Consider the following 15,683-nt stretch of genomic DNA (forward strand, 5'->3'; position numbering starts at 1 on the left):
CACTGTGTTTTCTGAAGTCCACAGTCAATGCAGCCATCTACCAGGACATTTTAGAGACTGCCATGCTTTCTTCTGCTGACAAGTTTTATGGAGATGATGATTTCATTTTTCAGCAGGACTTGGCATCCGCCCACAGTGCCAAAGGTACCAAAAGCTCGTTCAATGACCATGGTGTTACTGTGATTGATTGGCCAGCAAACTGGCCTGACCTGAACCCCATAGAGAATCTATGGGGTATCGTCAAGAGGAAGATGAGAGACACCAGACCAAACAATGCAGATGACCTGAAGTCCACTATCAAAGCAACCTGGGCTTCCATTACACCTGAGCAGTGCCACAGGCTGATTGCCTCCATGTCACGCTGTGTTGATGCAGTAATTCATGCAAAAGGAGGCCCAGCTGAGTATTGAAGGCAAAGAAATGAACATACTTTTCAGAAGCCTGACATTTCTGTTTAAAACATCCATTTTTATTGATCTTATGTAATATTCTAATTTTTTGAGACACTGAATTTTGGGATTTCTTACCTGTAAGCCATAATCATCAACATTTCAAGAAATAAAGGCTTGAAATATTTCACTCTATGTATAACAAGTCTATAAAATATATGGGTTTCACTTTCAGAAAAGGGTGACAAAAAAACTTGAACTTTTTCATGATATTCTAATTTTTTTGAGATGCACTAGTACATAAATTTATATGCTAATGCTGATAAGGTTCACAGAGAAAAGTAACTAAAATGTAGAAGTTGTGGTATTTATGAGGCCATAAGTTTTAACCTTTGGAAGATTGTTTACTTTTGCTTCAATGGTCTTTCCCACTCAACAAAATGCTGCATGTAAAGTTTTCCTTCTTTTAGAAACATTCTCTGGATCTCTGTCCATAGAGCAGGACTACATAGATGTTCTACATAATGCTGAATAAGCTTTGTTGATGGTTTACTCCAGGTCATTGTTAACTTAGTGGACCAAGGTGGACGGGAGAAGATCATTGGCGATGCATATCTAAAGCAAGTCCTGCTTTACAACAACCCGAACCTCACATATGTTTCATTTGACTTCCACGAGCACTGGTAAGCAGCATAAAATATTAATACTCTCAACAGTTTATCTTATACTACAAAGCAGCAATTTCACCGTTTACTTCTTATGTTCTGTTTCTCAGCCGAGGCATGAAGTTTGAAAATGTACAAATCCTGACAGATGCCATCTCTGACATCATTACTGACATGAAGTGGGCCTGGTAAGTCTCATTTTCAGGTACTGCTGTTATCATTAACTCCTGTGCCTGGTCACTGAGGTCAGATTATGTTTGTTAGAAATTAACCCTTTGTTTGGCTATCATAAACTTTTTAATCCTGCCTTATTTTGGGTTGGAGTACCTTTGAAAGAATCCTTTGGTGACTACATCTCCCTCCTCCAGGGTGGACCAGGCAGGAGTCATCTGCAAGCAGGAGGGCATCTTCCGAGTAAACTGCATGGACTGTCTAGACAGGACCAATGTGGTCCAGGCTGCTATTGCACGTGTGGTGATGGAACAGCAGGTGAGTTCAGAGCTTCACCAAGGGAAAGCATTTGTCTGTGTATTGCACATCACATAATGTAGATCCTCTGTGCCCTGTATTATATTAGTTCAGCGCTTAAGATAACAGTGCCTTTTGAATGGAAAGGTATATTTTTCATATGCAGCTCACATTCACTCCGTAAATGGTAATGGTCTGCTTAGAAAGCACTTTTCCAGTCTTTTTACCACTAAATTTCTCATACTTGGAGCCACATTTACATGTCACAGTCACACACTAATGCTGTTATATAAATGGAACATCATTATAAAAAGTAGCAGCTTTGGAGCTGCAGAGCAAACTGCCAGTCTCCAAATTGACAGACTAACAACTTAAACACTGAGACATAATTCCCTTCAATATCCATATGACTTATAATTTCAAACCGCACTCTAAAAGAAGACTCTAAAATAATCACAGATTTGAAATAATTAAATCATAATCCAAGGAAAATACTTACTTAATGATTATTATATGGCAGACTATAACAGGATATGTTTACTTTTGGCATCATTATACCAGTAGCATAAAAGACTACACTCAAGGGTAGAGAGAGACATGTTTTTATTTTATGCACATAGAAGAGTAATAGCATTGATAAGTGAGAACTATACTGAGTTGCAGGATAAATCAAATCACAGCTGGGCAGAAGAAAGTTATAATCGCTATCCTGGATTAACAATTACACCGTTCCTATCTAAACTTTCATGTCTTTATTTTTGTAATTGAATACAAGGGTATAGAAGTATTCCTATCTGACAAAAAGACAAAGCAAAAAAATGAGTGCAAAGCTACGTGAATAAAAGCCCCCTCAGCAGATATACCTAAGCAGCAGCCCTGTTCCCCTGGCTGCTAATTTCTACATTTCTTGCCTTATAACTCATGTATGCCACTGACTGTGTCTGTACATAACAATAAAGCAGATTACAAAAGTGAAAACTGTACAGTCAAACTGAACCTTGGCAGCTTTGCAAAGATTCTGTCTTGGGTCTCTGAATAGCCAAGCAGCTGTGTTTCCCGTGTCTTGAGGTCCTGGGTTTAAGTATAACCCCAGTCCTCTGGTACATGCCAGACTCTTTTGTCTCAACATTTCCTGTCTCTTCTATGTTGTCATTAAGGCTGGGAAATTAATTGCAAATTAGATAAAATTGCAGTATGGCCTGCTGAAATTTTCAAATCGCAGAAGGTGCAATATTTCTTGGCATGACCTGAAAGTTGTCAAAATACCATTTTAAAGCTTTTTTTGCAGCAGAGATGTTTATGCATGACATATCATGCAATCATTCAAGTGCCATTTTTAGAATAATCAACAGAAAAATCATACTTTCTTCATTCTTTGGGTACTTTTTTTTCTTATTAAATACGAGAATAACACAAAATGATCACTCCCTTCGAAACAACAATTTATATCCAGTTTGCAATAAGAGTGAAAATAATCAGAATTAGATACTTATTTCAAAATAGTTCATCTCTAGTGTAATCGAATATTGTGCTGGTTATGGCATAGAATTACTCATTGCTTATGTTATTTGGAAAATAATTAAGATGAGGAACTGAAGAAATAACCACATATCAAATCACAATATTAGGTAAGAAAATCACAATTCTGTTATTTTCCCAAATCATTCAGCCTTAGTTGGTATACACTTTTGAAGATTTTTCTTACACCTGGTACTGTTGTAATAGGGAAACCCTACAGTTTTTCTCAGTCAAATGTTTGACAGCAGGTATTTATGTGAAATGATTGGACAAGTATTCTTTATAGACCGTGTATTTTTTCTAACCTTGTAAACTGCTGTTTGCTTCACAAAAATGATCTTTTTGCTTCTTGTAGTTGAAGAAGCTTGGTGTGATGCCTCCAGAGCAGCCTCTGCCTCTCAAATGCTACAGGATTTATCAGATCATGTGGGCCAACAATGGAGACACCATCAGCAGACAGTATGCCGGCACCGCAGCACTCAAGGTAACATCACTGTCTCTGCTTTCAGAGAGAGAAACCGCAGTGACGTGTGCCATCCTCCTCAGCTTATCCATGACAGTCCTTAGAATATGAGACAGGCTACAGAAGGTAGCAGTGGAAAGGTGCCTCAAAGTAAACTTACCCAAACAAACATCTATTATAGGGAGATTTCACCAGGACAGGGGAGAGAAAACTGGCTGGTGTGATGAAGGACGGTGTGAACTCAGCCAACCGCTACTATCTGAACCGTTTCAGGGATGCTTACAGACAAGCAGTAATTGGTAAGGAAAACTGGTATTTTATAGTAAATATGTATCTAAACCTATGCTGTACCAATATTATCCTTTAGGTGAATGTTCAGTCCTCCTCCTTGCTTTACAGACCTGATGATGGGCATCCCAGTGACAGAGGACCTGTACTCCATCTTTAGTAAGGAGAAGGAACATGAGGAGAAAGAGAAAGAAAGCCAGAGAGGTGCACAGGAGCAGGTCAGCCTCCTGCTGCAGACCTACATGCAGCTTTTGCTGCCTGATGATGAGAAGTTTCATGGAGGTTGGGCTCTCATCAATTGTGACATGAGGTAAGTGTCTGCTTTCATATCCTTTAATTTGCTTGTTGATATACATTTGCAGTGGTCTGCAAAATTATTCAGTGTGCAACAATAACATTTAGTGTGCATAAATATCCTCATGTTTTGTAATTTTATTATTTATTTTAAGACTTTAGACCAGCATTACTCAACCCCACTCAGCCAAAGAAGCTAATTGTTGAAAATACCTTTGCAAGAGCCACAATCTAAGTGGTCAACAGTGGTGAAAAAAATGGCTTAAAGTGGCAATAAAAATGAGTTAAAGCTGGTTAAAAAAAATCAAAATTTGGCAAAAATGTGGCTTACATTGTACCCATTGGCATAAAATGGCAAAAATTGAGTGAAAAGTCACAAAAATTGAGAGAAAAGTGGCAGAAATAGGTGAGAAGTGACAAAAAATGTGCTACAGGTGGCAAAAATGGTCATAAAGCGGCAAATAAAGTGGCAAAAAATGAGTAAAAAGTGTGTTTTAAAATTGGCAAACAGCAGCAAAAAAGGTGGGAAATGGGCAAAAATCAGAAAAAGTGACATTTAATGGCAAGAGACAACTAATATCAGAAAAAGGGGAAAAATACAAATTGCAAAAAGCAGGACAAAAGGCAAAAAGAGGTGAAAAATGGCAAAAGGGGGATAAAAGTGGCAAAAAGAAGAGGAAAAATGGGCTAAAAGTAGCAAAAAAATTTAAAGTGGCAAAAATTGCAAATAAGGGCAATGGAGACAGCCAAAAAATAAAGGTTTACAATTAAGTTTGACAATTAAAGCCTACTATAGTAGTGTGGGAAGCAAACTGATTATGGCTACTTGCAATGCATAATTTCTGAGGTCAAAGTTTCCCTTTTTAAAGGTTTTCTACGGTAATAATATTTCAAATTAAGACATAACAGAGCCACAAATCATAACAAAAGAGCCACACATGGCTCCAGAGCCACACATTGAGTATTACTGCTCTAGACTAAACTAAATGCAGTTTTTTTGTCCTGTACCTTCTCTGAATGACTTCTGACTGGTGTGTGATTGCTTTATGAGACGCTCAGCAAAACTTGATGTACAATGTGCACTGACAATTCTTTTTTTATCCATTATCTTCTACTGTATTTTTAACACCGTTAGGTAGGGATACCCCAGTAGATTGGCAGTCATCATGATCAGCTGATATCTATTAAAATACATGATCAAAAATATCAGAAATGATGCAGGTAGTCATCGAACTGATCACCTGGTTAACACTCTGCAGCTTCTGCTGCTGCTCAGTCCTCAATCCCTTAAACTTTGTTTTAATCCCTTTTAATCCTCTCACAGGGATATCTGTGTTAAAATCCTTGTTGAAACCAGCAGATTAAAGCCTGTTAGCAGATTTATGCTATCTGTGAGCACATTAGCAAGCATAACTAAATGGTAAATGGACTTGAGCTTGTAGAACGCTTTTCTAGTCTCTCACTACGAGCTGAAGTATTTGTGAAAAAATATTTGCCCCCTTTCTGATTCCTGATATTTTTGCATATTTATCACACTTAAATGTTTCACATCATCAAACCAATTTTAATATCTTACAAAAACAACCCAAGTAAATACAAAATGTTTCTAAATGATGATTTTATTTATTAAGGGGCAAAAAATCCAAACATATCTGTCCCTGTGTGAAAAGTAATTGTCCCCCTTGTTAAATCATGAGTCAGCTGTGATCAACCACAGTTCTTGGAAAGCTGAGTTCAATTTCACTGGCCATACCCAGGCCTGATTACCGCCAGATTTGTTGAATGAAGAAATCCCTTAAATAGAAGCTGTCAGACAAAGTGAAGTAGGCTACAAGATCTCAGAAAGAAACGCATCATGCCACCATCCAAAGAAATGCAAGAACAAATGAGAAAGTGATTGAAATCTATCAGTCTGGAAAAGGTTACAAAGACATTTCCAAGGCCTTGGGACTCCGGAGAACCATGGTCAGAGCCATTATCCACAAATGGAGAAAACTGGGAACAGTGGTGAACCTTCCCAGGAGTGGTCGGCCAACCAAAATGACTCCAAGAGTGCAACGATGACTCATCCAGGAGTTCACAGAAAAACCCAGAACCACATCCAAAGACCTGCAGGCCTCACTGGCCTCAGTTAAGGTCAGAGTTCATGACTCAACCATCAGAAAGACACTGGGCAACAATGGCATCATGGGAGAGTTCCAAGGCTAAAACCACTGCTGACAAAAAAGAACACAGAGGCTCGTCTCACATTTGCCAAGAAACATCTTGAAGACCCACAAGACTTCTGGACTGGCCAGACTAAAGTTGAACTTTCTAGAAGGGCTCGTTACATCTGGAGTAAAAATAACACAGCATTTGATAAAAAAAACATCATGCCAACAGTCAAACATGGTGGTGTCAGTGTGATGGTCTGGGGCTGCTTTGCTGCTTCAGGACCTGGACCGCTTGCTGTGATTGATGGAACCATGAATTCTGCTGTCCACCAAAAAATCCTGAAGGCCAACGTCCGGCCATCAGTTCATGACCTCAGGATCAAGCACACTTGGGTTATGCAGAAGGACAACAAACATACCAGCAAGTCCACCTCTGAGTGGCTCAAAAAACAAAATTAAGGTTTTGGAGTGGCCAAGTCAAAGTCTGGACTTCCAATTGAGATGGTGTGACCTTAAACGGGCAGTTCCTGCTGGAAAACCCTCCAATATGGCTGAGTTGAAACAATTCTGTGAAGAGTGGGACAACATTCCTCCACAGCGATGAGAAAGACTCATCACCAGTTATCACAAACGCTTGATTTCAGTTATTGCTGCCAACGGTGGAACAACCAGTTATTAGGTTCAGGGGGCAATTACTTTTTCACACAGGGACAGATAGGTTTGGATTTTTTCCCCCTTAATAAATAAAATCAGAATTTGGAAACTGCATTTTGTATTTACTTGGGTTGTCTTTTTGAGATATAAAAATGGTTTGATGATCTGAAACATTTAGGTGTGATAAATATGCAAAAAAATAAAAAAATCAGAAATCAGGGAGGAGGCAAGACACTGTTAATTCTATATGATATTTGCAGTAGTTTGAAGTCAACCAGTATTGATCTGTCCTTTATCCTTCCAGCATTATTGATGCATCAAACAAAGACGTGGATGTGTTGCTCCTTCTGTCTGACAAAGCCTATTACATCGCTTTGTAAGTGTGGCTTTAAAACTCTCAACATTTTAGTTTAGATACTGTGTTTCTAGATTCACTTATGTTTGCATTTATTTTCTTGCAGCTATGATGAAGAAGCTGATAAAGTCAACCAATACCAGCGCCTCAATTTAGAGGGTTTGGAAAAGATTGAGATTGGTAAAAGTTCAAACTGAAAGGAAATAAGGGTCCTTGTTTACTTATTTAGTGATCCAGGACTTCAAAATTGTGCTTTACAGTCCCTTTGTGCCATATCAGATATTTGCTGAATATAGATGTAGAAAAACAGAATCCCTTACATTGCAGGTTGTTTCTTCATGCAGGTCCAGAGCCTACACTGTTTGGGAAGCCCAAGTTCTGCTGCATGCGTTTGCATTACAGGAGTGAAGAGACAAGTGGATATTTCCACACACTCAGAGCAACGACACGAAACCCTGAGGATGATGGAAAAGGTAGTCTGAAACTCAACAGAGGCCTTTAATAGAAGGAAAGAATAATTTTAGAAACTACACTGCATTCACTCGTGAAAACTTAAAGCATGTTTTGTTGCATTTTAGACACATTACAATGCATAGCTGAGATGCTCCGCATCACTAAACAGTCCCTGGGTTCGGACTTACTGGTGGTTGAGAAGAAGCTGGAAAGGTAAGACATCTTCTAGATCACGGGTGTCAAACTCAAGGTCCAGGGGCCAAATCTGGCCCGTGGAACGATTATATTCAGCCCGCAAGATCATATGATATTTGTAGTATAGCTGGCCCACCAGTATGAGGTCTGCAGATTTCCTCAAGTATTATAATTTAAACTTCAACTTGATTATTTAAGATATCCTTGTTAAGCCATTGTTACAACCCGGCTCCGAGGCTGCAACATAAATGGGAGGCGAGACAAGGTAGAAGCTGTTTAGCCAACAATTTATTTACAAACAGGCAGGAATACACCGACCAAATTCAGTTCCCAACACAATAAAGAAATAATCAGCCGCTCCGCCGTGCGAGCCGTGAGGGAGAGAGAGCCCAGCCACTGATCCAGGAGGCAGATTTAAAGGGGAGACTACACCGGGCCCAGGTGTAGCTCATTCTCCTGATGACTCTGACCCTGCTTTCCCCTGACCCTGCAACCAGAGAGCAAAAAGAAACCAGCAAACAGGAAAAGAGGAACACCTAGAGTTCTGGAGGGGTCGTCACACCATAAAAATCTAAAAAAGTAAAGAGTAGTCAAGGATGTGGGGAAAGAAACTAATATGTGTTTTATTTCATGATTTCAATTTTGCATTTTAAGATTACGACTCAAACTTATGATTTTGACTTTTTTTTTTCATGCTTTGACCTTTTCAACTCATTATTTTGATTTTATGTCAACTTTTTTATCTTTTAGATTCCCAATTTTAAATTTTAAGTCATATTTTGACCTTTTCAACTCCTTACTTTGGCTTTTTAATCCCATATTTTGACTTTTAAAAACATACTTTAAATTTTTTCTCATATTTTGACATTTTAAATGACTAATTTTTACTTTTTATATCATATTTTGATCTTTTACCCTCCCAGTTTTGAATTTAAGTTATATTTTTAACGTTTTAAGTCATCATTTTGAATTCTAGCTCATATTTTGACATTTTTGACTCCTAATTTTTAGCTTTTTAATCCAATATTTTGACCTATCAGACTCACAATTTATGATTTTAAGTCATATTTTGACTTTTAAAGTCATGATTTCAAATTTGATCTCATATTTTCACCTTTCAAACTTGTGATTTCAACTTTCTCCTCATATATTTGCTCTTTAAAAACTTTTTTCTGTTTTTAATATTGTGTTCTTTTGAGCTAATATATTGGAATTTTTATCTCAGATTGTGAGCCTTTAAACTTGTCATTTTAACTTTTTTGAATTTCCAAATGGTTTATCATCAGTGCTGGGTTTTTTTCAGATTTTATTACTGGTGAAAATAAGGTTGACAGTTATGGTTAAATGTTGACCCTGTTAGGCCCTCAGGTTAGACCTCAATGCCGAATCAGGCCCCTGCTGTGATTGAGTTTGACACCCCTGTTCTCGATATTAAGAATTAATCTATTGTTTTAGATAAGATGTAAAACTATTAGAATGTCAGCTCCTGGATTTTTACCTACTGTTGGTTGGTTTTGTGAAATTCTGTGTTCCAGGCGGCAGTGTAAACCACCAGAGGATTTGATGGCCATTCAGAACAAACCTGCTGACCAGGGAAGCTCTGGTCTGGCACAGGGCAAAAGTTTTCTCCTGAACAAATTCTCCTCTCTCAATCAAAAAGTGAAACAGACCAAGACAAATGTAAACATGGGCTCGTTTAAGCCGCTTGGGAGATTAGGCACCTTCTCTAAACCAGATGTTAAAGTCAATTTCCTTAAGCCTACTATGCATGTCAACCTTTGGAAGTCTGACAGCAGCCTGGAGACATCAGAAAACAACCCTGCAACAGTATGCATGAAAGATATTGGAGATGACAACTCCGATATCTCTGACGACTCTGACTCTTACATTTCTGATCCAGAGCAGCCGTGCTCTAGTTCTCTAGAAAACATGGACTATGTGCTGCCCAGTTGTGGCATTGTAGCATCAAATCCACGGCTGGGTAGTAGGTCCCAGTCTGTTGCTAGTGTGGAGCTAAATATTCCCACCATGATTCGGGTCACTGAGTGTGATGAGACCCAGAAGAGCCCATGTCAGGCAAGTAACGAGTCACCAGGGGCTGCCTCAGTGGCGGAAGAAGCCATTCTTATTGACTTTGGTACTCCCATTGATGCCTACTGTCACCAGTTTGTCCACGATGCACAGACCAAACCTGTTGAGGTGTTTGGAGAGCAACCACTACCTGCTGCTGCTCCTCTCAACCTTGCGGTGCCTGTGCAGAATAAGATCCCTGCAGACTCAGACAAGCCGTCAAGCTCAGAGCAGCATCAGCAGGAGGAGCCCCAGCTCCTCAGGCCATCCCAGCTGGATGTTGAATGCACTACTTCTGGTTTCAACCTCCTCACTGTCCAAAAACCCACTTCTGTGGCCTCGGGGGGTTCTCAGAGGAGTCTGAGTTCACAGATGGAAGGCAGCCAAGGCCCCTCACCTGCTGACAGCAATGGCAGCAGAGTAGTCTCCCCATTTGCCAAGATCAAGAGCTCAATGGTCCAGGTGGCAAGCCTCACCCAAGCTGGACTAACACAAGGCATCAACTTTGCTGTGGCAAAAGTACAGAAGAGCCCAGAGCCAGAATCTGTCAATGAAGCCCAAGAAAGTGAGCTGAAGGCAATGTTTACACAGTGCCAGACCAGGATTATTCAGATCTAGTGCTTTCTGAAGTAGCCGAGTTGTTTTTGTGTAGAAACTTCCTGTTTGGTAGCAGTAGCAAAAGCTTGCACCTAGTGTCACTACTTGGCCAACAAATCCACTCTTTAAATTACCCCTTGATTAAACTAGTCGATGTTGTTGGCATCTCTTGTACAATTTTTACAGATATATATTTTAGGTCAACATGAGGGCGACTATGTTTACATGCACATGATTCTGGATGCCTGGTCAGTTTTTATACAAAGGAAGTCTGCATCATTTTTACCATGCAACTTAAAAAATAATGGATTACAATGTTGGGTGGTCTCTTTTATAATTTTAGTCATTTATAATTCTGTAACACAATAACTTAGAATGAAGATATCCCTGCCCTTCAGAAAATGCAATAATACTGCTGATGCAGCAGAACCAATGCTGGAATAGCATTAGGTTAAGTATTTAGGGAATGTTTAATCATTTCAGAGTTAAAAATGTGTTCAGCTGCAGGACAAGAAATCTGCAGATGAAAGAGCAAAAGGTCTGCACACTGTTCAGCTTTCATTGAGTAACTTTAGGGATGAACAATATTATCTGCATAATAGCGACTGCTGGTTTAGCTGATTATAGCTTAAAAAGTAAAATGATCCCCATCAGCACAGACAAAGTTACCCGTATATTGGCTGAAAATATTCCAGAAGGGAAATTAAAGTTTTAAAGTAACTCACTTGAAAACAAAAAATACATGATTATAAAAGGCTGACCAGAATGCATTTCTGCATTTTTAACTTCATGCTAACATTTAATGGCTATGGCCATTAATGGGCTAACAAATTTAGCATTTCTTGGTGCTAATTTAACTTCAAAAACGGTTTGATGGGCAATGTCGAGATAAATAGGTTGTTCAGTGAATAATTTACATTCAGTAAAATGGTTTTATTTTGGAGACATGGCAGTTCTTAGCACCAAGGTTATTACAGTTAACTAAAACTAACTAAAACTGTATTGTGTGCTCACAAAACTAAAATGAAATAGCTTTTGCAACAAAATCTCCTTAGTTTTAGTCTTTGACACTAACATACTGACTGACATGAATACCAAAGCCTGGAGAGGGTAAAATCACTGGATTTGATTGAAGATAACTTCATACATTGGTAATTTTAGGTCTTCTTTGGTATACAAACATTGAAATTAAAAAATTACTTTGAAAAGCCTTTTCGAGTTTTGCCCTTGGTAGGTATTCCATATTGCCGAAAAAGCTAAAACCAACACTGAAACTAATAAAAGTAAACTAAAACGATGCTTTTTTTGCAAAATAAAAGCTAAACAAAAAAAAAAAAAAAAAAAAAACATCAGTAAGAACTACTTAAAAGTAAACTGAAATTTGAAATAAAAAGTAAAAACTAAATAAAAATGAAAGCTGTTGAAAATCCAAAACTGTTATAACCTTGCTTAGCATTGCCTGACTACTGCTTTCTTTTTGTTGTTTAATGGTGGTTAGCAACGGCTTCGTTTGCTCTATAACCACTATCTGATATCAGATAGTTTTAAATAAAATAAAAATTACATGAATCTTGATGTTGTCTTTTGTAAATAAAGGTATCATTGGGAGCTGAACAGCTGTTCTGCAGTGAATTTGAACACTCAGATCCTTAAAGGTCACATATTTTACCCTTTAAAGACAAGTTTTTATTGATCTCAGTGGTCCCCAAAACATGCCTGTGAAGTTTGTTTCTTTAAAAACCCTGCATGTCTAAAAGCCCCTCTGTTTCAGCCCTGCTCAGAACAAGCTGTTTGTGTCTGTGGCTTTAAATGTTAATGAGCTGTCTGACTCCGCCCCTTTTAGAAAATGGATGTGGCTAATGAATGTGGCTCTTCTGATCCTCCTCTCAGCTGATAGCTGAGATGGATCAGGAACAGTGGGCAGAACTTTCTTCCAAGCAGGGAGGGCAACTGAACCTGGGGGCGGGGCTAACTCCCCACATGACATTATGAGGGGAAATCTGAGAGCGGCTTGTTTCAGCACACATTTTCTGAAAGGTGGAGAGGTGGGGGGGTGTGGATTTTTCTGATTCTTGGGGAGATTGGGGACAGGCCAGGGGCAAATATTTTTGTTAGAAAGGCCTGAAAAAGTGTATTTTGCTGTGACCTATAAACACACCCTCATTTCAAATAAGTAAGGCATAAGAAGCGTACACTCATACACTCAGAATGGTGTAAAGGTATTTTGGTGCATGTAAACATGACCCCCTTTTTGCTTGCATGTAAGGTTTATGGTATAAACTAGGATCGACATGACAGAGAGCTGCATGTTGGGAGATTCAGTCTAAATTTATGGTGTACCTTTTCCTCCTCTATATGCAGCTCACCTATTGGAATTAGTGACATAGACTTGGTAACTACCATAGCTTTAGTTGGTATCTGTTGTGGAAAAATCTGACCAAATATCCTGTGTGATTCCAAAAGGTTGATTCTGTGTTCATGACTTAATTTGTATAGCTGTTAGAAACTAGCCAGAGGACTTAGTGTACATAGTTATGGTATCAATATTGCCAAGTGTAACTTAGAGAAATACTGTAATAGAATTTACTTCACAAGACCTTAGTAAGAGAACCCTGGTTATAATGTGTACAGTCTATTTGAATCCAGACTTCCTGTCAGCGTTTAGTTTTGATGGTTGGGTGGCAGCTTATTTAGTTTATTCTACGGAACATTCTGCAATGTTGTTGTTAATGAATAACCAGAAAAATTATGTTTGGGGTTGTTATTAGTACATATGTGCATTGAAGCAATCATCCTCCTCATGGTAACTACTTTCATATATTTCTCTAGAGTCAGTGTTGTACATTACTGTTGCATGTTAAAGACAGGAGAGTAGCACCAAGTAGAAATATGCAACTGAACCCACAGGGGAATACTGATGCTGTATGTAGTCCCCAAACTGAAAACATTTGCCTTAACAAGAATTGAAGATGGTTTATGTATATCAGGTATTTATGGCAAAATCTACCTTTTTAAGTTACATTTGGTGTACTGTATTTACAATAATGTTCAGGGTTTATCGTGTCATGCTTTATCCTCAGATATTCCATGTACTGCCACTAACATCCTCCATGGTCTTCATTGTCATTGAATAATTTTGTAACTGTTGGGTTTAATATTTATGTGTGTATGGGTGTTGGTGCATCCTTGCTCTAACTGATATTTAACTGCTAACTACGCTGGTTTAAGTGTGCAAGAATTAGAACTCCATGCTAAAACTCTGCTCACTCCATATACTGCTAACACATTTTATTTGATCTGTTTAAAGGAAAGCAGACCTCTAGTGGATTACTTACTATTTAACGTGGGTGTGGTGATCGCTGTAATGCAGTCTTCATGTAGAGGCTATGGGTGTTTTTTTCTAGGATTGCAAACACTGGAGGAGTTCTCAAGCAGAATAGAAACTTATTCTGTTTTCAACTGTGTGGATTAAGTTCCATGGACCAATAATCCTCAACATTAATGATAACGACCAGACCAACCATTGTTGGGATCTGGGTTTATATGCAAATGCTGACAGCCTTATTTGACCCCTTTGTTTAAGTGTGTGAGATTTCCCTCTTTTCCTGTTCAACAAGAAGTGCTTTTGCAGCCACCTCTTTATTTTTGTGTGGTTGTTCTCCCTTTCCATTCAGAAAGATAATGACAAATAGATATCACTGTTTCAGCACCTTTTCAAGTACGAGCACCATTTCTGTCCCTGCTCCGTTGTTCTATTTACAATTGTCATTGTTTAACACAGTGTTCTGAGGTTGTATTTATTGTCTATTAAAGTAACCTATTTATTCTAATCTTTGCGTGTGTTCTTTCACATTTCCTTACAGCAAAAGTAGAAGAAAGAAGAGGTGATATAGTAAACATGTTATATATACATGGGCAGTTAGGTGTGGGTGTAAGAGGTATGGCTATTAATAATGAGACAGAGCTTATGAGGATAAAACCATACGGTTCACACTCACTGTTAAATATGAAAGTCCCTGCAAAGTGATCATTTCAAATTTAAAAACATGCTTCTGATCAGAGTAGAGAGACAGAAGGTGGAGATTAAATTTACTGTTTTCTGGTACAAATCTCATGATTCTTTTAATGACCAGCAGGTCGTCATTGCTGCTAGATTTGGGAACAAAAACACACATTTTAACTGACTGTTAACTTTCAGTAAAGGCAGCTAATAATTGAGATGAACTGCTCAGTGAACTTATCTCATGGTGGGGCCATTCCCCATCAAGACTGATGATGTCATGGGCTCAGATATTTGCCCTGAGCATATAAAACCCAGCCAGGAAAGATGTGAGGGACTTTCTAACATTCTAAAATCCAGTCCCACATAGATCTCAGAGCTCTCATGTTTAACCTTCTTCAAGGATACCTCATGTGTTTAGATAATGCTCGGATTTAAAGGTTAATTATTCACGTACAGCTGCTGTGTGTCCAATAAGTTCACTGCCAGCTACTGACTGAAGCGCACGTGCTTTTGCCAAAGTGTCGGAAAATGATTAGCTTAGCTAGTTGAGAAACAAATTGTATTATACAACCAGCAGCTGAATCTGTTGGTCCATTCACTGAGGTGTGTGGGGAACTCTGCATGTCACAGCCACGTGTTTGATCGAACTAAAGATTTACTGAAGGCAGAGAGGAGGTCCAAGACCAGGAACGTTCTGGACATCCATGACCATCAGAAACTTCTGAAAACATTCAACGACCTGAACAAATGGTTGGAATTGATCACCGACTCAGGATAAGAATGAGAGCAGAAATGGTCTTCACTGATAAAGAGGCAGCTCCACTAATTAATGATTGAAATTAATTAATGAAAATTTGAACATGACAAACTTGTGTTCCAAAGCTTAGGACTCCTGATGGAAAGGAAAAATTCTGCAGACACATTTTGGAACAAAGCTACTTTTTTAGGAGTGATTACATGCGATGAAATCGGATCTTCCAATACTATTCCGAGACAAAACACCAGTCAGTGCTTGGAAAACACCATTGTCACCAAGGATGAAGGAAGCTCAACAAAGACGGTCCAAATTTAAGGCCATGCTAATCGTTCTCTTTCAGACTGAGAGGATCATTATGGGT

The 15,683-nt window shown here is 38.7% G+C and overlaps 1 protein-coding gene across 1 annotated transcript in view; it reads left to right on the forward strand.

Annotated features, from left to right (window-relative positions):
• Positions 1-12,334, forward strand: part of inpp5f (inositol polyphosphate-5-phosphatase F) — a 33,176-nt gene extending 20,842 nt beyond the window's left edge. Inside the window, exons 10-20 of the mRNA XM_041789279.1 lie at positions 948-1,072; positions 1,165-1,242; positions 1,423-1,543; positions 3,396-3,524; positions 3,685-3,802; positions 3,903-4,101; positions 7,197-7,268; positions 7,354-7,427; positions 7,592-7,720; positions 7,826-7,913; positions 9,431-12,334. Of these exons, the coding sequence (XP_041645213.1) occupies positions 948-1,072; positions 1,165-1,242; positions 1,423-1,543; positions 3,396-3,524; positions 3,685-3,802; positions 3,903-4,101; positions 7,197-7,268; positions 7,354-7,427; positions 7,592-7,720; positions 7,826-7,913; positions 9,431-10,583 (2,286 nt within the window). The 3' untranslated portion in view covers positions 10,584-12,334. The remainder of the gene's footprint in view (positions 1-947; positions 1,073-1,164; positions 1,243-1,422; positions 1,544-3,395; positions 3,525-3,684; positions 3,803-3,902; positions 4,102-7,196; positions 7,269-7,353; positions 7,428-7,591; positions 7,721-7,825; positions 7,914-9,430) is intronic.
• The last annotated feature ends 3,349 nt before the right edge of the window (positions 12,335-15,683 follow it).

The sequence above is a fragment of the Cheilinus undulatus genome, linkage group 6 (assembly GCF_018320785.1).
Source record: "Cheilinus undulatus linkage group 6, ASM1832078v1, whole genome shotgun sequence".
Classification (NCBI taxonomy): domain Eukaryota; kingdom Metazoa; phylum Chordata; class Actinopteri; order Labriformes; family Labridae; genus Cheilinus; species Cheilinus undulatus.